Genomic DNA, 20,854 nt, shown 5'->3' with positions numbered 1-20,854 from the left:
CGAAAATTATAATGCTTGGCAAATGTATGCACGGAGATCCAAGTACCCGCCTCAATAATGTCTTTGGTTGCCACCTCGTAAGAAGGCTGTGGTAGTGGCTGTTGCCCTTGTAGAATGAGGTCTTATGTTCTGTGGAATTGGTTTTCCATGGAAGGAGTAACAGAATCGTATGCAATTTCCTATCCATTTGGAGATTGTCTGTTTGGAAATAGCTTTTCCTTCCCTTCCTGTTGCATAGGCTACAAAAAGTTGGTCAGTCTTTCTGCTATTTTTTGTTCTGTGCAAGTAGTAGCGTAGCTGTCTATGTACATCCAAGGTATGCAGTATTCTTTCCCCTCTGTTTTGTGGGTTGGGAAAGAAGGTAGGTAGGTGGATTGCCTGGTTTAAAGACACTCTGGATACCACCTTAGGCATAAATGTAGGATTAGTCCTCATGGACACTCTATCTTGGTGGAAGATTAGGAAGGGTTGCACTGCCATTAAGGCCTGTAGTTCTGAAACCCTCCTTGCTGAAGTAACTGCCAGTAGGAAAGCAGTTTTCCATGACGGGTGTTGTAGGTCTGCTGTTGCTGCTGGTTCAAAGGGTGCTAGTGTCAACTTTTCTAGCACAAAGTTTAAATCCCAAGCTGGTAATGGTGGTTTCCTTGGAGGTTTTACATTCTTGATTCCTCTGAGGAATTGCCTGAGCAAAGGGTGCGAAAAAACAGATGTATCAAAGCTGTATTCTGCTGAAATAGCTGATGCATGTATCTTGATGGAGGAGTAGGACAGGCCTGAATGAAGAAGTTCGGCCAGATACTCCAGAATGTTAGGCATATCTATGTTTGACACATCTTTTCCTCTTTCCGCACTCCAGATGACAAACCTTTTCCATTTTCCAGCATAGTTCCTTCTTGTTGAAGGTCTGCGTGCTTCAAGAATAATGTCTTTAACTCTTTGGGAAAGTTCTGGAATAGCTGCTGTTATGTGATGTTCCATGCAGTCAGTTGCAAGGTTTTTAGGTTTGGATGTATGATGCTGTAGTTGTTCTGTGTTAACATCAAAGGCATCAGGGGAATTGTCCACATATTGTTCCGAGACATGCTCCTCAGTTGTGGGTACCAGTGTTGTCTTGGCCAGTTTGGAGCTATCAGGATTATCCTTGGACGTTCTTCCTTGATTTTCAGTAGTACCTTGTGTATCAAAGGAAGAGGCGGGAATGCATATGCTGTTAGGCCTTTCCAGTTGAAAGAGAGCGAATCCACTTTCCATGCTAATGGGTGGAATGTCCTTGTGCAGAATTTTTTGAGCTGGTGATTGAGAGGTGATGCTAATAGGTCTATCTGTGGCATTCCCATTTCTTTGAGATGGTCTTGAAGATGTCCGGTGAAGCTTCCATTCGTGGGCATCCGGTGGTTCTGCTTAATATGTCTGCTAGGGTATTGTCTTTCCTGGTACAAATATTGCCTGTAACTGGATGTTGTAGCTGAGTGCCAGGGTCCACAGCTCCAAGGTCATTCTGCATAGGGGTATGAATGAGTGCCTCCCTGTTTGTTGATGTACCACATGACTGTGGTGTTGTCTGTCCTTATCATCAACTGGCCCTCTTTGAGAAATGGTTTGAACTTTTGGATTGCCAGTTTTACTGCCAGCATTTCTTTTAGGTTGATGTGCAGTTGAAGTTGATCCTGTGTCCACAATCCTTGCACGCATTTGTCCAGCATGTGGGCACCCTATCCTAGAACTGAAGCGCCTGTTGTGATGGTCTGGCTTGCTTGACATCTGCGAAAGGGTAGGCCTGGGTTTGACTGGCATGCCTGAGCCCACCATAGGAACTCCTGTTTTAAGCATGGAATTAGTGGGATTTCTGTTTCTAGACTGTGTCTGTGTTGGGACCATAAATTCTTTAGGTACCACTGTAGTTTTCTCATATGTAGTCTGGCAAATGGAACCAAGATTATGCATGATGCCATGAAGCCCAAGGCCTGCAGTACTTTTCTTGCTGTTAACTTGTTCAGTTTTGTTAGTGCCAAGAAGTATAGAGGGAGTTCTTTTGTTTTTCTGTAGTCAGGAATGCCATTTGTTTTACTGTGTCCAATTCCGCCCAAGAATGTCCTTGTTTGGGATGGTATCAGCCTTGACTTTTGTAAATTGACTGTGTATCCCAGTGCTTGTAGCAAGTAAATGACCCTTTGTAAATCTGTTGTCAGCTTGCTTTTGTTGTCCCCTTGTAGCAGGCAGTCGTCCAGGTATGGGTAAATTTGAATTCTGAAGTCTGCAATGGGCGATTACTGATGCCAGGCATTTTGTGAATACTCTGGGCGCAGTAGATAAGCCAAAAGGCAATGCTGAGAATTGATAGTGCTCTGATCCTGCAAGAAATCTGAGGTATCTTCTGCAGATTGGTCGAATGGGGACGTGCAGGTATGCCTCCTTGAGATCTAGAGTTACCAGCCAAGACTCCTTGCCCAGCATGGGAAGAAGTTGCTGTAGGGTCAGCATTTTGAATTTTGGGACAATGATGTATGTATTTAAGGTGGACAGGTCGAGAATTGGTCTCCAACTTTTTCCTTTCTTGGAACTAGGAATAGTCTGGAGTAGAACCCTTTCCTTGCTCTGCTGTTGGCACTCTTTCCACAGCTCTCATGTTTGCTAACTCCATTATCTGGCGAGAGCCTCTGTTTTTGATTTGGAGGTAGATTTGGCATTCCTCTTTGACTGGAAAAGTGTGGAAGTGAAACCGTAACCTTGATCTATGGTTTGTAAAATCCACTTGTCCTTTGTTATGTAGTGCCAGTTCTTTGAAAATAAGGTTAACTTTCCGCCTAGAGGAGCTGCTATTTGTTCCTGGTAGGCGGATTTAGGTTAAGTCACTGTGGTTGTGTTGATGTAGTGGCAGTGGCTGTGTCTGTGCCTCTGTTGTTACCTTGCCACTGTCTTCCTCTGTAGGCACCTCCTCTGGATTGGTTTCTGCCTCTGGAACGCCTATTCCTGCCCCTTTGAAATTTTGTGGAGTCAGGAAAGGACCAATTTTGGCAGGCCAGTTCCTGCTAAACCTTGGGGTTGAACCTGCAAGAAATCTTTAACAGTTTGAACAGATTTTGCCTTTTCTTCCATTTTCTTCATAACCTGCTGGGCAGATGTACCAAACAAACTTGTCTTGTCCATAGGAGCATCTAGCAACTTAGCTTTAACATGATCCGTAAAGCTTGTTCCTTTAGCCATGCATGCCTTCTTATCACTGTGCCTGTCATGGCTGATCTAAATGAAGCCTCCAGTGCATCATAGCCACATTTTAAGGAATGGTTGCTAACCTGTTGTATGTTATTTACCATCTCTAATACATATTTCTTATCAAGAGATTCATCAGTGGTTAGTTTTTAAGTTAACTGATCCAGCATAAACTCTTGGTATTGTATCATGTGAAACTGACAGTTTAAAGCTCTAGCTGAGAGAGTAGCTGAAGTGTAGACCTTTTTACCCCATCTGTCTAATGACCTTGCTTCCCTTTCAGAAGGAATAGGGTTTCTAGCTATGGTCGCGGCTACTGCCTTGGGGCCCTGGGATATAGTTTCTGGGTCTGCAAGTGGAGCCTTGTAAAGGTGGTGATGAGTATCTGGCACCCTGTAGAATCTGTCTGGTTTGGCAGGGGCTGGGGGTAAAGAATCTGGAGCGGAGCAAACATCATTGAAAGCATCATCCACCACAGAGAGAACAGGGGTATAGCTAAGGGCCTGTGCTGTGGGAGGTGCAGAAAAGTCCTAAGTCTTTTCTGGAGTCTGAAAATCCTGCTGCTGCCATTGGAACTGTTCTCGCATGGCATGCAAGGTTTCCCCAAAGGAGAATTCTTCTGGTGGGGAAGCAGCTGGGATGGATTCTTCAGCATCAGAATCTTCAAAATTGGAGAAGGGAGCCTCTGGCTGGTCAGTTATGTCTGATTCATCAGCAGAATCATCAGAGGACACTGGCTCGGGGCTCTGCCCTAGGTCTCTTCTCTGGGGCTGAGAGGCCCTGTCTGGGTGAGATTGAGATCTTCTAATTAAAGAAATTAAATCTTCTGCCAAAGTAAGCATTTGAGAACTAGAAGAGGGCCTGGATGTGGGTGGTTTAACAGGCACTGTTTTAGTAGTCTTGGCTGCTTTAGCCCTGGCGAAGGCCTTAATGGACATGGCTGCTGGAGGCCTAGCAGCACCACGCTGGGGTAGAAACATCCAAGGGATGGTGTCTGATAAGTTAACCACCGTGAGTGGGTAAAATTTGTGAAGTCGCTTCAAGAGTTGTAGCAGGGCCTCGGTTGTAGGAAGAGGTTCAGCTGTACTTTGTTCAGTTTTCTCGGTTTCGCCGAAACCGAGACACTAGCGGTTTGCTTGACCATGGTTTCGCCGAAACCGCGGACCGCGAGTGTCGGTCTTTATCTTTGCGCTTTTGCTAGATTGAGTAGTCGGAGGATCCGACGGCATAATGTACGCAAAATCAGAACCGAAAACTGTTCTGCAAACTCCGACCGACGCCTAAGAGTTCGCCGGTTGAAAGAAGCACAGGCCGAACAGGCTGCTACGCCGTGGGCTGGGCCTAAACAAGGCAGACAGTAAGAGTGGAAATCTTTATGAGGTATTTGTTTCCCACACTTTAAACAATTGTTGACTTTTTCTGACATCGGCTGAGGCAAGAAAGAGTCCCCAACGGGTACTTAGCTTTAGAAGTCTTCAAGTAGTATTCGTAGAAGTAATCTCTGGATCCGACCGACCGGCACTTGCGAACAGCTTCTGCTTCGGGCGCCACGCGGCAAGAAAGACTGGGGAAAAGGGCGTCGGCTGATGCCTTTATACCCGAAGACCAACAGTGATGACGTCGGGTGGAGTGCGACATCAGCCGAAGCCGGACCCGGACTTTGGAATCCGGCCGACTGAAGGGTTGCCTGACGACAGGACAACCCACTTGTTATGACTGCAGATGCATCCATGAAGGACATCATGAAGACATCCACCTAGCAATAGTGACCCTGGAGATAGGTTTCCCCAAAAAGGGTTTATAGAAGGATAGAAACAATTGATCAGCTTTACAGAAATTTTTTGTCCTGTGTAAATAAAATCATAACTGTCTATGAACATTCAACAAGTGGAGTTTGTATTCCTGTCTTTAACTTTGATGGACAAGGCCTGCAGTTCTGAAACCCTTTTGGCAGAGGTAATAGCCACCAGAAAAGCTATTTTCCAAGATAAATATTTCAGATCTATTGCTGCAGCAAGCTTGAAAGGCAGAGCGACCAAAGCTTGAAGAACCATAGTAAGGTCCCAAAGGGGAACAGAATCCTTGACCAGGCGGCATAACAAAAAGATGCCTTTAATAAAGTCTTTACACAGTCTGGAGGAGGCTAAAGAGGCAGAATTCTCACCCACATGAAAATGAGAAATGGCAGCCAACTGAACCTTGACCATAGAATAATTAGCTCCGTGTTGAAATATATCAGCTAGAAAATCAAAAATGGCAGAAATAGGAGCCTTGAAGAGGTCTAAACTCCTTTGAGAGGTCCAAAAGGAAAACCGTTTCCACTTGCTGCAATAAACCTTCCTGGTTGAGGGGGTTCAGAGTGAAAAACTTGCTGCACTTCGGGTTGGAAGAAGATGGAAAGAGATCGTAGCAAGGTTGACTCCACTCACAAAAGATCTGTTCCGCTACTGAAAGATTCACAGACCACTCGTAAGGCATCAGAATAGTCTGACTTAGCCTGTCCGCTAGGATGTTGGACCGTCCTGGAATGTGCTTTGCGATGAGAAAGCAACCAGTGGAGATCGCCCATTCCCACACTCTCATGGCCTCGCAACAAAGGGGGTAAGATCTGTTCCCTCCCTGTTTGTTGATATACCAGACCACTGACATGTTGTCTGACAGAATTGCAATCGTTCCCAGAGGAAGAAAGGTAAGAAGGGCCTGCAATGCTAGAAGGACCGCCTTCATCTCTGGGATATTTATGTGCAAGTTGGTCTCTACAGGGGACCAAAGGCCTTGGACTGTCCTGCCAGAACAATATCCCCCTCCTACTCGAGCTGGAAGGCGTCCATGGTCAGTGTAGCTTGGGCCGGGACTGGAACAAAGGGTCGTCTCTCCAAAATGTCCTGAGAACACATCCACCATATGTGGGACGACCGACAGACTTGACTGAGTTGAATTGGATATGCCAATGGCCGTTCCAACAGGGACCACTGTACAGCTACAGTCCACTGTAGAATTCTCATGTGTAACCGGGCACACGGGAGAAGAGTTATGGTCGCCGCCATTGAGCCTAAAGCCCTCAACACCGATTCTGCTGTTGGGAGATGAGAGTGGTAGATCAGGGAGACAGGCATCCTCTAGTTTTGTACTCTTTCCAAGGTCAGGGAAATTTTGCACTGTAGAGTATCTATCCTGGCGCCAATGTAGTCTATCACCTGTACAGGATCTAGGAGTGATTTGGATGTGTTGATTGTGATCCCCAAATGCAGGGCAAGAATCAGGAAATAATCCCTGGTTTGGGAGCGTAGAAGCCTGGTGGGAGCAGTGAGGAGTCAATCGTCCAGGTACGAACAGACCTGACTCTCCTGAAGCCTCAGGTGAGCTGCTACCACTGCCATCACTTTGGTGAACACCCTGAGGGCTGTGGTAAGACCAAAGGGTAAGGCTCGAAATAGGTAATGATTAACTCCTAGCCGGAAGCGGGGGAACCTTCTGGAACTTCTGTGCATCTTTATGTGATAGTAAGCATCCGGGAGGTCTAACGAGCACATCCAGTCACTCTCTTGCAGGTATGGCATGATGGACTGTAGTGTGACCATCCCAAAGTTCTCTTTGGTAACTGACAGGTTCAGGGTAGAAAGGTCCAGAACGGGCCTTAAGTCCTCAGTTTTCTTTGGTACCAAAAAGAACCTGGAGTAGAAGCCCGATCCAGACTGATCTGTGGAGACGGTTTTGATGGCTTGTTTTTCTAGCAGCTTGGAAATTTCCTGTGCTGCTGCCTCCCTTTGTGTGGGTGGCACATCTGGGAGGTGTTTGAGAGATTTGGGGGGAACCCACAAAGGGGATAGAGTATCCTCTGGATATGATCTGGAGCACCCAGCGGTCTAATGTTATGGACTCCCATACCACTAGGTGCAAGGACTATTGTCCCCCAACTGCCTCCAGAGTAGAGCAGTCGGGCCACCCCTCAGAGTTGCTTCCCAGGTCTGTCCGAGAAAGGTTCTCGAGACCCAAACTTCCTCGGACCCCCTCTGCCTCTAGACCGGCATCCATTCTGTCCCCCTCTGCCTCTGGGGGAAGAAGATCCCTGAGTGTCCAGGGAATACTGTGACTTCCGGAACCACATCTTCTTTTGCCCTCTCTGGTTCCAGGAAAAAGACCTTTGAGGGTTTGAGAAGTGGATCCCAATGGCAGAGTGTCTTCCCGTCCTTCTCATTCCAGACTAATGTCTCTTTGACAGTCTTACCAAAGAGAGTAGAGCCGTCATAAGGGGCACTGGCAAAGGACGCCTTGAAAGGTTCCAAAAATAGACATAGTCTGAGCCAGGCGTTGTGCCTCATGGACATGCCAGACCCAGCCGTCCTAGCCACTCCTTCAGTAGCATGTGAAAGGAGTCGAATGGACGTGCTGGAGACTGCATTCAAAGTGGCCATCATCGTGGAGAACGAGACCCTGTCCTCCTGCAACGTGGACTTGGGGGGAGACTCCTCCAGCTCCTTTACCAGGTCGCGCTGGAGTCTGGTGACATGGGCCAGGTAGTTCAGTGCCCTAACTGAAAAGGTAGCTGAAGCGTAAACCCACTTCCCTAGGGGGTCCATCATCTGCGACTCTCGGTCAGGAGGATGAACTGAGGAACTCTCCTGGACAAGTTCCTTCTTTGTGGCTGCTGCTACCACCATAGCATCTATGGGGGAGCCCTTGTTCCATGCTGGCCTGTCAGTGGGGGGACTCAAAAACTTGTCAGGTCTTTTTGGAACTGGTTCCATGGTGTCCGGCTCCTTTCATGCCCGTGAGGTGACCAGGTCCGCCAAAGGATCCACGGGCGGGGACACCCAGGAAGTAGATGGGGTCAAGCCAAAAGCATCCAGGAACATGGACTTGTCAGAGGAATGTTTGGGGGCAGACCAACCTCCCCGTTGGTGTAGGATTTCCATGATTTCAAAGGAGACATCCTCGGGAGTTGACTTAGGGGAACCTACTCCATCATCCAAGTCAGTATCCTTGGTGAGGGACTTGGGGGAGTCCAAGTGCCTCCTCTTGCAAGTATGCTTGCGAGGCACCTCTTCTGTGGGAACTCGCAAGCCACTTGTTCCTCAGGGGGAATGGTCTGGGGCTCCTCGAGCACGGGCTGTCTCTCAAGGTAAAATGATGGGGGACCGTAGAAAGAGTCGACAGGGTCTGGGTGAAGTCCGAGGGGGCAGTCAGGGGTCTCGATCCAGTGGAGACAACCCATTCTACCATGTCGAACTCCGAAGGAGAGTGAACCTCCTGAGAAACCAATAAGGAGGCCGGTCTCCCCGGGTCCGAGAGAATCGGAGCCGGGCCCGAAGTTGACGGAGCTCCGGAGGGAACTTGGCCCAACAAAGGCATAGCCGATGAAAAAAGTTCCATGCCCTCGGATCCGACACCCAAGCTTGGGCTCCGAGAATGGCTCGGATCTGAGCTGGTCGATCAGACACGCTCCAGGCAGCTGTCGGTGTTGAGGAAGCAGGTACCATCAGTGACCCACTGACTAAAGCCATCCTCGGACCTGAATACTCCAAACCCAATGGAAAGATCGGAGAAGGAGATATCGGCTGGAAAAAAGGAAGTGAGCTCCCCCCTCCTGAGAGAGAGGGGGCTGGCAAGACCCACATCTGGATCTGAGTACAGCTGAACCTCCTCATCATTTTATCCATATCGACCTCAGACAAAGACCGGGTGGACCTCGACGAGGCCATGGACTCCGACCTTGCGGGTCAGGGCATAGAGGCCCTAGAAGCTGAGCGTGTCTCCTCCGGCTCTGGGGAGAACCTTGGAGATCGGAGCCGAGAAGAGTCATGGATCCTTAAAGTTTTGACTGGTGAAGGGAGGTCCGGAGACCTCTTACGCTTTTCCCTCAACTTCGACTCTCTCTCCTTCTCTCTGCACCTTTTCTGCTCTGCTTCCACAGGCTTTTGCCCAGGAGGTTGAGTCCCAGCCTGGGAGGAAGAAGAAGCCAGGGGAAGAGAAGAAGGAGAGGAGGCCACAGCAGCCACTGTGACTGAAGCCAAAGATGAGGCAACAGTCTCAGAAGGGGGAAGAAGGCCTTTCAGGGCCAACTTGTCCTTCCTGTCTTAAATGGCGCGTGGGTTGAACCCCGTGCACATAGTGCAGTCTGTGCTCAGATGGGCCACGCCCAAGCACATAACACACACAGTGTGGCCATCCACAGGGGATAACTTATGGCCACACTCAGTGCATCTTTTGAGAATAGGCTTGTCAGCCATAATGTCAGCAGAAAGAATAACTAAAAAAGGAAACGTTATTTCTTTCTTGCTGAGAACACCCACTCACTCCACTCACACACAGAGCACACTCAGGGGGGAGGGGAAGCAAAAAATGCACACAACTATTCTAACTAAGCTAACTACTCTAAAACTATAAAGCTCAACGCACCAAGTGAGGGCAGGAGAAAGGGGAACCTACTCTATCACCATCTAAAAATTTGTAAAGAAAAAAAAGAGATATTTTAAAATTTTTACCCACTGAAAACCTGAAGCTCTAGAGATCACGATGCACACGCCATTTGTGGCAAACGAGATCTGGGGGTTGGAAGATAATGGAGGTGTATTATGGGTAAGGGGAGGAGCTTGGAGCAGATGCTAGTAAAGTTGCCGGCTCGGATCTGATACAGATCCGGTATCCCACAGGTTGAAGACCAAACGAAGTAAACTACTTCAGATTAACACATTAACATTTTATTGCTAAACTCTACAGGAAGACTAAACTATCATTCAGAAGCCGTAACAGTCAATTCATTAAGCAAATATGTGGACACAGACATTTTAGCAATCCAGAACAGTGTTTAAACAGAATACACATCTCTTAGGACAAATCACAGGACTCAGTGGAACAGAGCACCTAGACAATATAGTTAAGGCAAAACAGAAAACATTATTTTGTAAAATCTTAAACATGGACGATGGCCTTATTAGACTGATTACAAACATTTTTTCTGTGACTTCTTGTATGAACTAAACCTGTAATTTCCTTTATGAAACACAACCTTAATTGATTTTTAAGGGAAGTTATAAAGAGCATTATATTTTGCAGAACAATGCAATAAAAATGTCATAGTTAATGTTTACTTTCTAATAATTCTGTTTGTATTATTAAATTTTTTTTTATTATCGACAAATAAAATGCATGCAAAGACTGTATCTATAACTCTGCCTATTTCAATCCATGCACCACTGTGGCTATACTCTGCCAATTTTAATCCATGCACCACATTTAAACATGACATTAAAACATCCAAAAGAGTGCAAATGGTCATTAGCTACTCCTGCTTTAGGATCAAGAGCAAGTGATCAGTGAACAGTCAGAATACTAATAAAGCAAGCAATCTTTTAAAAAAAAAGTGAATCGTACTGTTAAAAATGAAACTCTAAAATGAGCAAATTAACACATGCTTTTGCAAAACATAGGGCAAAAGGAGGCTGAGAGGGTCCTTCAGCAAGAAATGTTAGGAAAAGAAGCCTGCATGCACAAACAGTAACAATGACACTGCTGTAATTTTTTGCATTCCCACAAATATAGTGAACTTGCAAATTTATGCTAATAATTAGCATACAAGTATAGTACATGCAGTTGTACAACTTTTTAAGCCAAGATCTTAATACTTACTCTTTGGTATCTTTTGATGGGGAATTACATGCGGGCTGGAGGGAGGTTGTGCTACTTAGTTTATCTAGAGTACATGCAGTTCCAATTGCACGCACCACTAACCCTGATTCGCCCTCCAAGTCAAAGCATTGCAAGTAGCCTACCACTGCATTTCCTCCCATTTCCAGAACTTTCAATCCAATCTTCCTTTGCAGTTCACCTAAAAAAAGTGTGAGAAAGAGAAAAAAAACAGTGAAACCTCATTAAATTTTAATAAAAAAAATAATACAAATGTACAAACATTACTGCATACTAATGATGCGCCTAAAGATACTTGTGATTAAAACACAAAAGTAACAATTCACAAACATTCAGGTTCCTATGGTAAGTGGAGGGAAAAAAAAGTTAGTAACAAAATGAAGAAAAAAAATTAGTGCCAAATCACTTACCATAACTCCAAATCTTCAAAGATGTCTCAGTCGGCAGGGTTACTCAGCTTGTGGAAATGTTCTCCTTATTTCAGGGGAGATTTAATCCACAAATCTTTTTGTTTTTGGACGGCGCAATGGTACAGCGCTAGCACTGTCGCCTCAAAGCAAGAAGTTCTCTGGTTCAAATTCTCAGCTGGAGTGCCTTCTGTGTAGAGTCTGCATGCCCTCCCTGGGTTTGTGTGGGTTTTCTCTGGATACTCCGGTTTCCTCCCACGTTACAAAGACATATCTGGAGCATTTCTCCCCAGGCCTCCATTGAAAATTGGCTTTGTTCCAAGTCGGACTTTCCCAGTAAACAAATGTTAAATAAATAAAATAAATAAATCTTGAATAATTCATACCGGGTCTGCCTTTTGTCCTCAATCACCATTCAGTAATGTGCCTATAAAGGGGGCAGGCCCTCTTATTCAGTTCTCTCCCAAACAATGCAAGAGAAGAACCCTTCACATAAGGCAACTTAAAGAAAACTACCTGGAAGAAAAAAAAAAGAAATCCTATAGATCTAGTGGGGATAATGAGACAGGATCTGCCCCAACGATTGACACACCCTACACTTGTAGTTGTGGTAAGTGTTATGTAACCAATCAAGCTTCTCTGGGGGCTTGCTGCTGCTTGTAAAACGGTAAGAAATTATTACAATACCCAAAGAAAATCTGCTTAGCAGCAGTTCTAGGTTTTCCATTTCTTAAAGTAATTGACAGATGGTCATCAATAGGCTTGACAAAATCAGCCTTAGAAAACACAGCTGCATCAAGCAGTTCAGGTTTAACATCTTTTGTTTAGGGCTCAGTTTTAAGCACAACACCTGTAGCTGCTGCCCCCAAGGAAGCATTGAATAAAAACATACACACATTGATTAACCATGCACCCATTTTTCAAAATGTAAACAACACTGGCTCTAACATTTCCCCAGTGTTCCTGTTACACAGAGAATAAACTTCTTGTATCTGACTTAAAGCACAGCTCTTCAATTGCATCATGTGAGTCATTTATTTATTTATATTTGTTGACCGGGAGTGTCCGACTGGATGTAGGTCCATTTTCAGCGGAGGCCCGGGGAGAAAAGCTCCACAGTTAAAATAAACAGACAGTAGTTACATTGGATTACATAGCGATTAACAATTTACATAGCAATTACTTACAACATATTTACAGATGAAGAACATAGTACATTAGTAGACAACTAGAATCTTTATCTGTGAAGTACATAACAGGCATTAACAAATGTTACATGAAGAAGTTCTTGCTGTAAAATAAGTACTGGCTTATGAGCATCTGAGCTTGCAATAATCAAGGTAGTTAGTGGAGTGGAAAGAAAGGTAGTGTTTGGATGGGGTGGGTGATATTAGAGTGGGAGTTGCAAGGGCATAGCCAGCATGTTTTTAGGTGTGTTTTTAGTAAAGTTTTGAAGTGGGTGCATGATGGTATGGAGGTAATTGTGGGTGGGAGGGAGTTCCATAATTTGGCTATGGTGCAAGAGAATAGTGCTTCACCAGCAGAGTTATTGGCTTTAGTGATCTGCAAGTGATTTTTGTTGCTGGATCTTAGTGGTCTGGTGGTGCGATAGGGTTGGAGAAGATTCTGGTGGGATGGGACATTTAGTGGATGGCTTACTAGTTTGTGGGCGAGTGAGAGTTGATACCACTGAAGGAGGTGAGGGAGTTCAAGCCAGCCCAGTTCAGCAAGTGAGAGACAGTGGTGACTATGGTAGGATGCCCCTGTGGCAAATTTGGCGATTTTGTTGTAGCAGGTCTCTAGCTTGTTTAGATCGCATTGCCTTAGGTTGGTATATATTGGAGAGGCATAAAGTAGGGTGGAGATAAGATGGGAATTTGCTACTGAAATCTTTGCTGCTTTGGTGAGAAGTTGCTTATTTCTGTATAGCACTCCTAGTTTTTTGTGGACTTTTTTTTATGGTCATGGACATGTGAATGTCAAATTTTAGTTTATTGTCTATTTCCACTCCTAGCAATTTGGTGTGTTCAGTTGGGTATATAGTGGTGTTGTCTTTTGCTGTGATGTTAAAGTGACAGTTGTTTTGAGTATGTTTGGTGGGTTGGAAGATGAGTAGTTCAGTTTTGTTTGGGTTGAGTATTAATTGGGCATCGGATACCCAAGTTTCAACAGAGGAAAAGGCTTCCTGTGTGACTTTTTGCAGTTTGTGTAGGGACTGGGCTGAGCATATGATGGTTGAGTCATCTGCGTATTGTATGAGTGTGCCATGTTTGGTGGCAGAGGCTAGATAATTGGTGAAAACAGAGAAGAGTAGGGGTCCAAGGATGGGTCCTTGGGGAACCCCTATGGAGACAGGTAGTTGGGGAGATATGTCATTCTGCCATACAACGGATTGTTGGCGGTCAGACAGGTAACTCTGAAACAAGTTGGTGACTGATTGTGAGAAGGATAGGTTATTGATGACAGAGATAAGTTGTTTGTGTGGGACCATGTCAAATGCTTTAGGTAGGTCTAGGAAAGTAGCAGAGGAGAGATAGCCATTGTTTTTATACTGAAGGATAGTGTTAGTAAAGGAGAGTAAGGCAGTCGTGGTGCTATGGTTTGGTCGGAAACCATGCTGAGTATTGGAAAGGAGGTTGTTAGTAAGAAGGTAGTCTGAGACCTGAGAGTGTATGCATCTCTCTAGTATTTTGGAGAGTGGAGAGAGAATAGCTATGGGGCGGTAATTGGTCAGTTCTGTGGAGGGTCCGCCTTTGTGGAGGGGAATTATATGTGATACTTTCCATAGTGTGGGAACGTAACTTTCTGACAGAGATTGGTTAATCAAGATGGATACTGGGTAGGTCAGAGCATCAGCTGCGATTTTCAGGTATTCACTTGGGAGGTTGTCTGCTGCTAATGTGGTGGGCTTAAGTTTAATTAAGAGTTTTTTTATGTTGGAGGTAGGTACAGGAGAAAAAGAGAAGGCAGTGGGGAGATTACTAGTTGAAGGTGTGGGTTGGAGGGGAGGGGGGTTGTGTTGTTTAGCTAGTGATAGTATGGTTTGTGCGAAGTGTGTGTTGAATGAGGTAGCAATATTTTCTGAGGAGTGAGGGATGTTAGGAGGAGGGGTACTGACTTTACCTGGGTGGAGGGGTACTGATTTTACCTGGGTGGAGGATGGAGTTTATGGAGGACCAGAATTGTTTGAGGCTGTGTTGGGAGGAGTCTAGGGCAGACTGGTAGCATTGGAATTTGTCCTGTTTTATTAGCTTTTTGACTCTATTGCGTAGTTCTAGGAATTTCTGTCCAGTTGAGGGGGTTTTGGTTTTGCGCCAGTGCTCTCAGGCTTTATCCCCATTTTTCATTTCTGAAATAGTGTTTTTTCTGTAGCCATGGGGTGGGTTGTGCTTTGGTTTTGGAAAGTCATATGGGGGCATGGTAATTAAGGATGCTCAGGAAGGCAGTATTAAAAAATTCAACTGTGTCATCAAGACTGAGGTACTTTAGAGGATGCCAGTTACATTGTTTGAGGGATGAGATGAATGTGAGTGGGTTAAAGTTTAGTTTTTTACGTATTTGACGGTAGATGACAGGTTTAGCTTGGTATAGGTATTTTTTGAGTAGGAATGTTGGGGATTGATCACTGAGGCTATCTCATAAGCAGCCTGTTATATATGACTGGGGGCTCTTACTGACTAGTATCCAGTCCAGGGTAGCGTGCTTGCTGGAGTTTTTATTTATCCTGGATTGTCATGCAATTAATGAATAATGTTAAATACATTTGCCTTTCCTTATTATTTTACCATTGGCGGTTTGTAAAAGTTGTCTATCAAAACATTAATCCTAACAGGCATACAATAAAATCTGAGCATTAATAACTTCAGCATAGCCCTTCTGAACATAACCATGAACATCCTAGAGACCACACACACACACAAAACAATCATTTTTGAGATTAAGTATTAACATTCAAGTAACTCAGTAATTTTCTGCACATTCTGTAAAGAAAACTTCAGAATGAAAAAAGTATGTCATCAATTATCAGCATTAGAACAGAAAATGTAAAACACTTCATGACAATGTAATTTATTAATCTTTGTGTACAACAAAGCTTCCAATTTCCAGCTTCAAGCAATTACTATGCCTATCATGTAATCATTATGCAACATCATGCTGTCCTTCCCCATCCCTTTCACCCAGTCATGCCTTCCCTTAATGAAATAGCATTTGCTAGACTAGTCAGTATAGGCTAACTCAAACTTTATGAATATTAAATCGCACTTTAGCTCAACTTATTTTTGCAAGTTAAAGTACAGAAGCAGAACTTCCAAAACCACTACAGAATACACTAATGAGTAAAGTCAGCTTAACATGAGAAATGTTAGCTATATAAAACATTTACCCATCTAATAACTAATCATATGCATCCTCTTAATAAAGAGGGAGCTAACTAATCCAAGAACCCCAGATTCCAATTTTCATATACCTTCCAGAATCTTAAAATAATCCCTGTGAAACAGCTGTAACTCTCAATCTCCTGAACCCACCTGCACATCACCTTGCTCGTACATACAACTTTATCAATCTGGATTAAGTGTTTATAACAGCTAACTTTATCAAGCCAAACTCAAAAGGCTAGTTCACCTCTTAACTTTAGTGTCTGAAATCTATATTTACGCCATAACTCTATTGCAATCACATTTGTTGATATAATCGCCCTCCCACTGTTATTCCAGTATAAACCTCTAAAATCTATACAGCACAAATAAAGAATAGCAAACTAAAACATGAGGCCATGGCTGAGGCACATATAACACAAAACATAATTCAAAATGGTGCCAAGTCAAAGCCCTTCTACTCACTCGAATCTTACAATATACATGACTGGGTTGTGGGTGGATGCTTGGATGGGTACCTATTGTTCAGATTAATACAATGTTATCAAAACATAGCTAGATTTTCCTATACTACTTTCCAATATTAGTATCAACAGCCGTAGCATAGCAAGGGTGGGATGAGGGGGCAAAGGGGCCCGATCACCCGATCCAGTGTGTCTTTAATGCAATACCAGCTTTTAAAAGCTGGCACTGCATTTGCAGTCAAACATGAGAATGGTAGGTACGTGGTCTAAACTGTAGCAATTGCTTTCTATGTTACAGCAAGCAGTTTACTACATTTTTTTAACTAAAACATCAGTAATATATCACTTTGCGCAGGCAGGGTATAAACTGTAGCAAATGTTTACTACATTTTTTTTTATTTTTTATTCTTTCTTTTTTTTAAGTTAAAGGAGAGCTGGGAGCAGAGCACAGAAATGGGACCTGAATGACTGGGACTGGAGGGAGGGAGTTATGTCTTGCATGTCGCCACCTGGTTGGTGTGCCAGTAGAAGGAACATCTGTTTTTGTTTGCACTTCATGGAAGAGCTGGGGGAGGGGAAGGGGGCTGTAGATCTAACTCCAGTAGGTGAAGAGCTGAGGTGGTGGAGTGCTGGATGAACCAGCTATGCTTATCAGCAGTTCAACAGACAGCATACTTCAACTGTGATGCTGGAAGATCAAGAGGCTGTGGGTTCTTGTCCCATACCAGATGCTTAGATTCATTCTTCAGTGCTGACATTACAGTGTAGTTATACAGCAGGTGCTGTACTCCTTTGTGTGCTGTTCTTCAAATGAGATGTGAAACTCTGGTCTCAGTTAATAAACGCTTAGATGGATATAAAAGATTCCATAGCTCTTACTTTACACATCTCTATTTACATTTCATTCAAAATATATATGTTTTTTTACAATTTCCCTTACTTCTTCCATTTTCAACCTCCCTATTATTTAATTCACAAACAAAACTTTAGTTCATAGGTAGGTATTAGGCTATCTGCCCAAAGGCATTTATAAGCCTAGCCAGAATGTGTTGGCTTTTGCCGCCCCCATAGATTAGTTCCCTGTCCAGCAGAGCCACTGAAGTGATCCCCGGGATAAACTTTCTATTTCCCATCCACTAGTCAAGGTTTCTTTTGAAGAGGGTTAGCGGGGAGCTCTGCCTAATGTAGATTGGAATCTTGTTCCAAAGCATGGGAAGTCTCTGGGACAGGAATCTATCCCTCCAGCACATCCTAGTTATAGTTGTGGTGAAGTTTAGATCCCTAGAGCGTGTGGCTTGAGGGGGATAAGGTTTTCTTTAGGTGGAGCATGTCCATCAATTCTGGGTTGGACATGGCATTGTATGTCAGGCAGAGATCACCTCTGAGTAGGCAGTATGCAACAGAGTACAGCTGGAGTTTCTTCAGTCGAGCTGCATAGGGCATCTGTTTTGAGGCCAGTGATCCTCTTGGTGAGGTACTTCTGTGGTCTTTCCAGCTGTTGCAGGTGTCTTGTAAGGTACATCCCAAATGGGGCGTTGTACTCTATAATGGGTCTGATTAGTGATGAGTAGAGGGGCACAATGACCTCTTTTGATCTGGATGCAAACCGTTTTGTGATTAGGTGGGCCACGTAGAAGGATTTTCTAACCACTTTGGCAATGTGATAATCAAAGGAGAGATTACTATCTACTTAGGTCCCCAGAGCCCTTATTACGTCTTCCGTATTTAGGGGACTACCACCTATGTGGTAGTTTGTGGGTACTTTGTTTTTTCCAAAGGGAATGACTACGCACTTTTTGGCATTTAGCTTGAGGCCATGATTTTGACACCAGGTATCCGTCTCAGTGAGACCCTTTTGGAAGATGTCTGTGTCAGCCGGAGAGTCAATTATAGCCCCTAGTTTGCAGTCATCTGTGAACTTGGTCAGCCATAGTCCTCTTGTGCTTGCCTGTACCTCTGAGAAGTATATGCCGAACAGGAGGAGTCCTAGAAAGTACAGTTTTGTACCTACCATAAATGTAGATGTTCGAAGATCCACATTGCTGCAGTCCTTACACTTGGGTAGTCCGCTGTCCTCGATCGGCCCGAATATCAAAGTATAAGGCTGACGTCGGTCAAGGCGCATTAGACTGACATCAGGACGTCAGGGTACAAATGCGCATGACCGACGTCATATCCTCAGTCTTTTCTTGCCCCAGATGTCAGAAGACCCCAAAAGAAAGGTCAAAACCAAAAGACAGCAAACAACCAACCAACCACCCTTGCACTAATAATATGTACAATATATACAATAAATACAATATTTACAACCCAACCCACACAACCGCCTCTAACTACAGAGGGAAGGAGGGAGGGTATTGGACTGCAGCAATGTGGATCTTGAACATCTACATTTATGGTAGGTACAAAACTGTACTATGTTCTTCATCTCACATTGCTGCAGTCCTTACACTTGGGTAGAATCCCAAAGCAGAGGTAAGGGAGGATGGCAAAACTATAAAGCAGCAGGAGCTGCCAAAATGCCCTGTAAAATAGCAGTGGCAAAACCAGCCCTAGATTTAGAGTAAAGTGGAAGGTGATAATGCTTAGAGAAAGTATGCACAGAACTCCAAGTAGCTGCCTCCAAAATATCCTTAGTTGCCACCCCTTAAAAGCTGTCAAGTGGCAGTAGCCCTAGTGGAATGAGGCCTAATCCCAGCTGGAATCTCCTTACCATGATGGGAATAACAGAAAGCAATGCAAAACCCAATCCACTTAGAAATAGTTTGTTTTGACACAGGCTTGCCCTGAGAACTCAAAGCAAAAGAAACAAATAACTGCTGAGACTGCCTGAACCCTTTAGTTCTGCTCAAATAATATCGCAACTGCCTGTGTACATCTAAAGTGTGCAAAATCTTTTCCCCTTTATTTTGAGGATTTGCATAAAAAGTAGGCAAATGAATAGTTTGGTTTAAAGCCACACTAGAAACCACTTTAGGCATAAAGGAAGGATTAGTACGCAAAGATACCCTATCCTTATGGAAAATCAAGAAAGGCTCAACTGACATAAGGGCCTGCAATTCAGAAACCCTTCTTGCAGAGGTAATGGCCAACAAAAAAGCAGTCTTCCATGATAAATATTTCAACTCGGCAGTAGCTGCAGGCTCAAAAGGTTGTAGAGTGAGTTTCTCCAACACAAAATTGAGATCCCAAGCAGGAGTAGGAGCTCTCGTGGGGTCTTATATTCTTTGCCCCTCTAAGAAATTGCTTGAACAAAGGATGAGAAAACAAAGGTGGGTCACAGTCATAGTGAGCCGAAATTGCTGCAGCATGAACCTTAATAGAAGAGAAGGACAAACCTTTGTCCAGTAACTCAGTAAGATATTGAAGAGCCACACTTAAATTAGGCTCAGAAACATCAAATTCCTTTGCTGCACTCCAAAATAAAAATCTCTTCCATTTATCTGCGTACACTTTCCTTGTACTAGGCCTTCTGGCTTCCAAAATAACATTCAAAACTTGCTGTGGAAGTCGAGACCCTCCAGGGTTCAAAACAGAATATGCCAGGCTGTTAGGTGAAGAGAGTGAAGTTTGACATTGAGTAAATGACTGTTCTCCTGAGACAGCAGGTGTGGAATCGAAGGTAAAGGCCATGGAGGCTCCCACCAGACTTCTCAGTAAAGGGTACCAATGCTGTCGAGGCCAATCTGGAGCTATTAAAATCATCCTTGGCTTGTCCTGTCTGACCTTTAGGAGTACCTTTGGGAGGAGAGGCAGAGGTGGAAAGGCATACACATGAAGATTGCTCCAATTGAAAGAAAGAGCATCCACTTTCCAGGCTGTGGGATGAAACCTTTTGTGCAAAACTTTGGCAGCTGGTAGTTTAGTGGAGAAGCGAACAGATCTATGTCTGGAGTTCCCCATGACACTGTCAATTTCTGAAATACATGAGGATCCAATTTCCACTCGTGGGGATCCATAATTGCCTGCTCAACGCATCTGCTAAGGAGTTCTGTGCTCCCGGCAGAAACCCTGCCTGAAGATGTAGCTGTAAACTGAGAGCAGTCTCCCACAAAATCATTGCTTGCCTGCATAGAGGATAAGAATGTGTTCCCCCTTGCTTGTTGATGTACCACATGACAGTTGTGTTGTCTGTTAGAATCAACACCTGCCCTGGAAGAAGTAAATCCTTGAAAGCTATTAATGCAAATTGGACTGCTAACATCTCCTTCAAGTTGATATGTAGATGTTGTAGTCTGGCAGGTCACGTGTCTTGTATCCACTTTCCATTTAGATGAGCTCCCCAAGCTTTGTCTGAGGCATCTGTCGTTAGAATCTGACTCGCCTCTGGCCGGGTCACAGAGAGTCCCTTGTTTAGGTGATATTCCTGAGCCCACCACAAAAATTCCTTTTGAATGCAAGGTATTATCTGAATGACAGTGTCCATATCCTGGCAGTGCTGTGTCCATACATTTTTGAGATACCATTGTAGCTTCCTCATATGCAGTTTGGCATTGGGAAGCACCAGAATACAAGATGCCATGAACCCCAAGGCTTGAAGGACTGTCTTTGCAGTCAGCCTGGACTGAAGAGACAATTGATGGAAGCAAAGGGAAAGATTCTTTTGTTTGTCCGGGGTCAAAAAGGCCATCTGGGATGCTGTATTCAGTCTTACACCCAGAAAGCACATGTCCTGAGAGGGTACTAAACTGGACTTTATTTCGTTCACAGAATACCCCAGGCATCTTAGCACTGCTATCACATATTG

At 44.3% G+C, this 20,854-nt stretch overlaps 1 protein-coding gene across 25 annotated transcripts in view; it reads right to left on the bottom strand.

Annotated features, from left to right (window-relative positions):
- Positions 1-20,854, bottom strand: part of C2CD5 (C2 calcium dependent domain containing 5) — a 1,731,257-nt gene that overhangs the window by 1,171,686 nt on the left and 538,717 nt on the right. For all 25 annotated transcript variants that reach the window (XM_044087723.1, XM_044087713.1, XM_044087716.1 and 22 more), the window contains exon 6: positions 10,840-11,038. In XM_044087723.1, the coding sequence (XP_043943658.1) occupies positions 10,840-11,038 (199 nt within the window). The remainder of the gene's footprint in view (positions 1-10,839; positions 11,039-20,854) is intronic.

The sequence above is a fragment of the Protopterus annectens genome, chromosome 11.part0 (genome assembly GCF_019279795.1).
Source record: "Protopterus annectens isolate FY-2018-M chromosome 11.part0, PAN1.0, whole genome shotgun sequence".
In the NCBI taxonomy this organism is placed as follows: domain Eukaryota; kingdom Metazoa; phylum Chordata; order Ceratodontiformes; family Protopteridae; genus Protopterus; species Protopterus annectens.
Note: the sequence above shows the minus strand (reverse complement) of the source record. Positions and strands in the feature narration are given on the sequence as shown.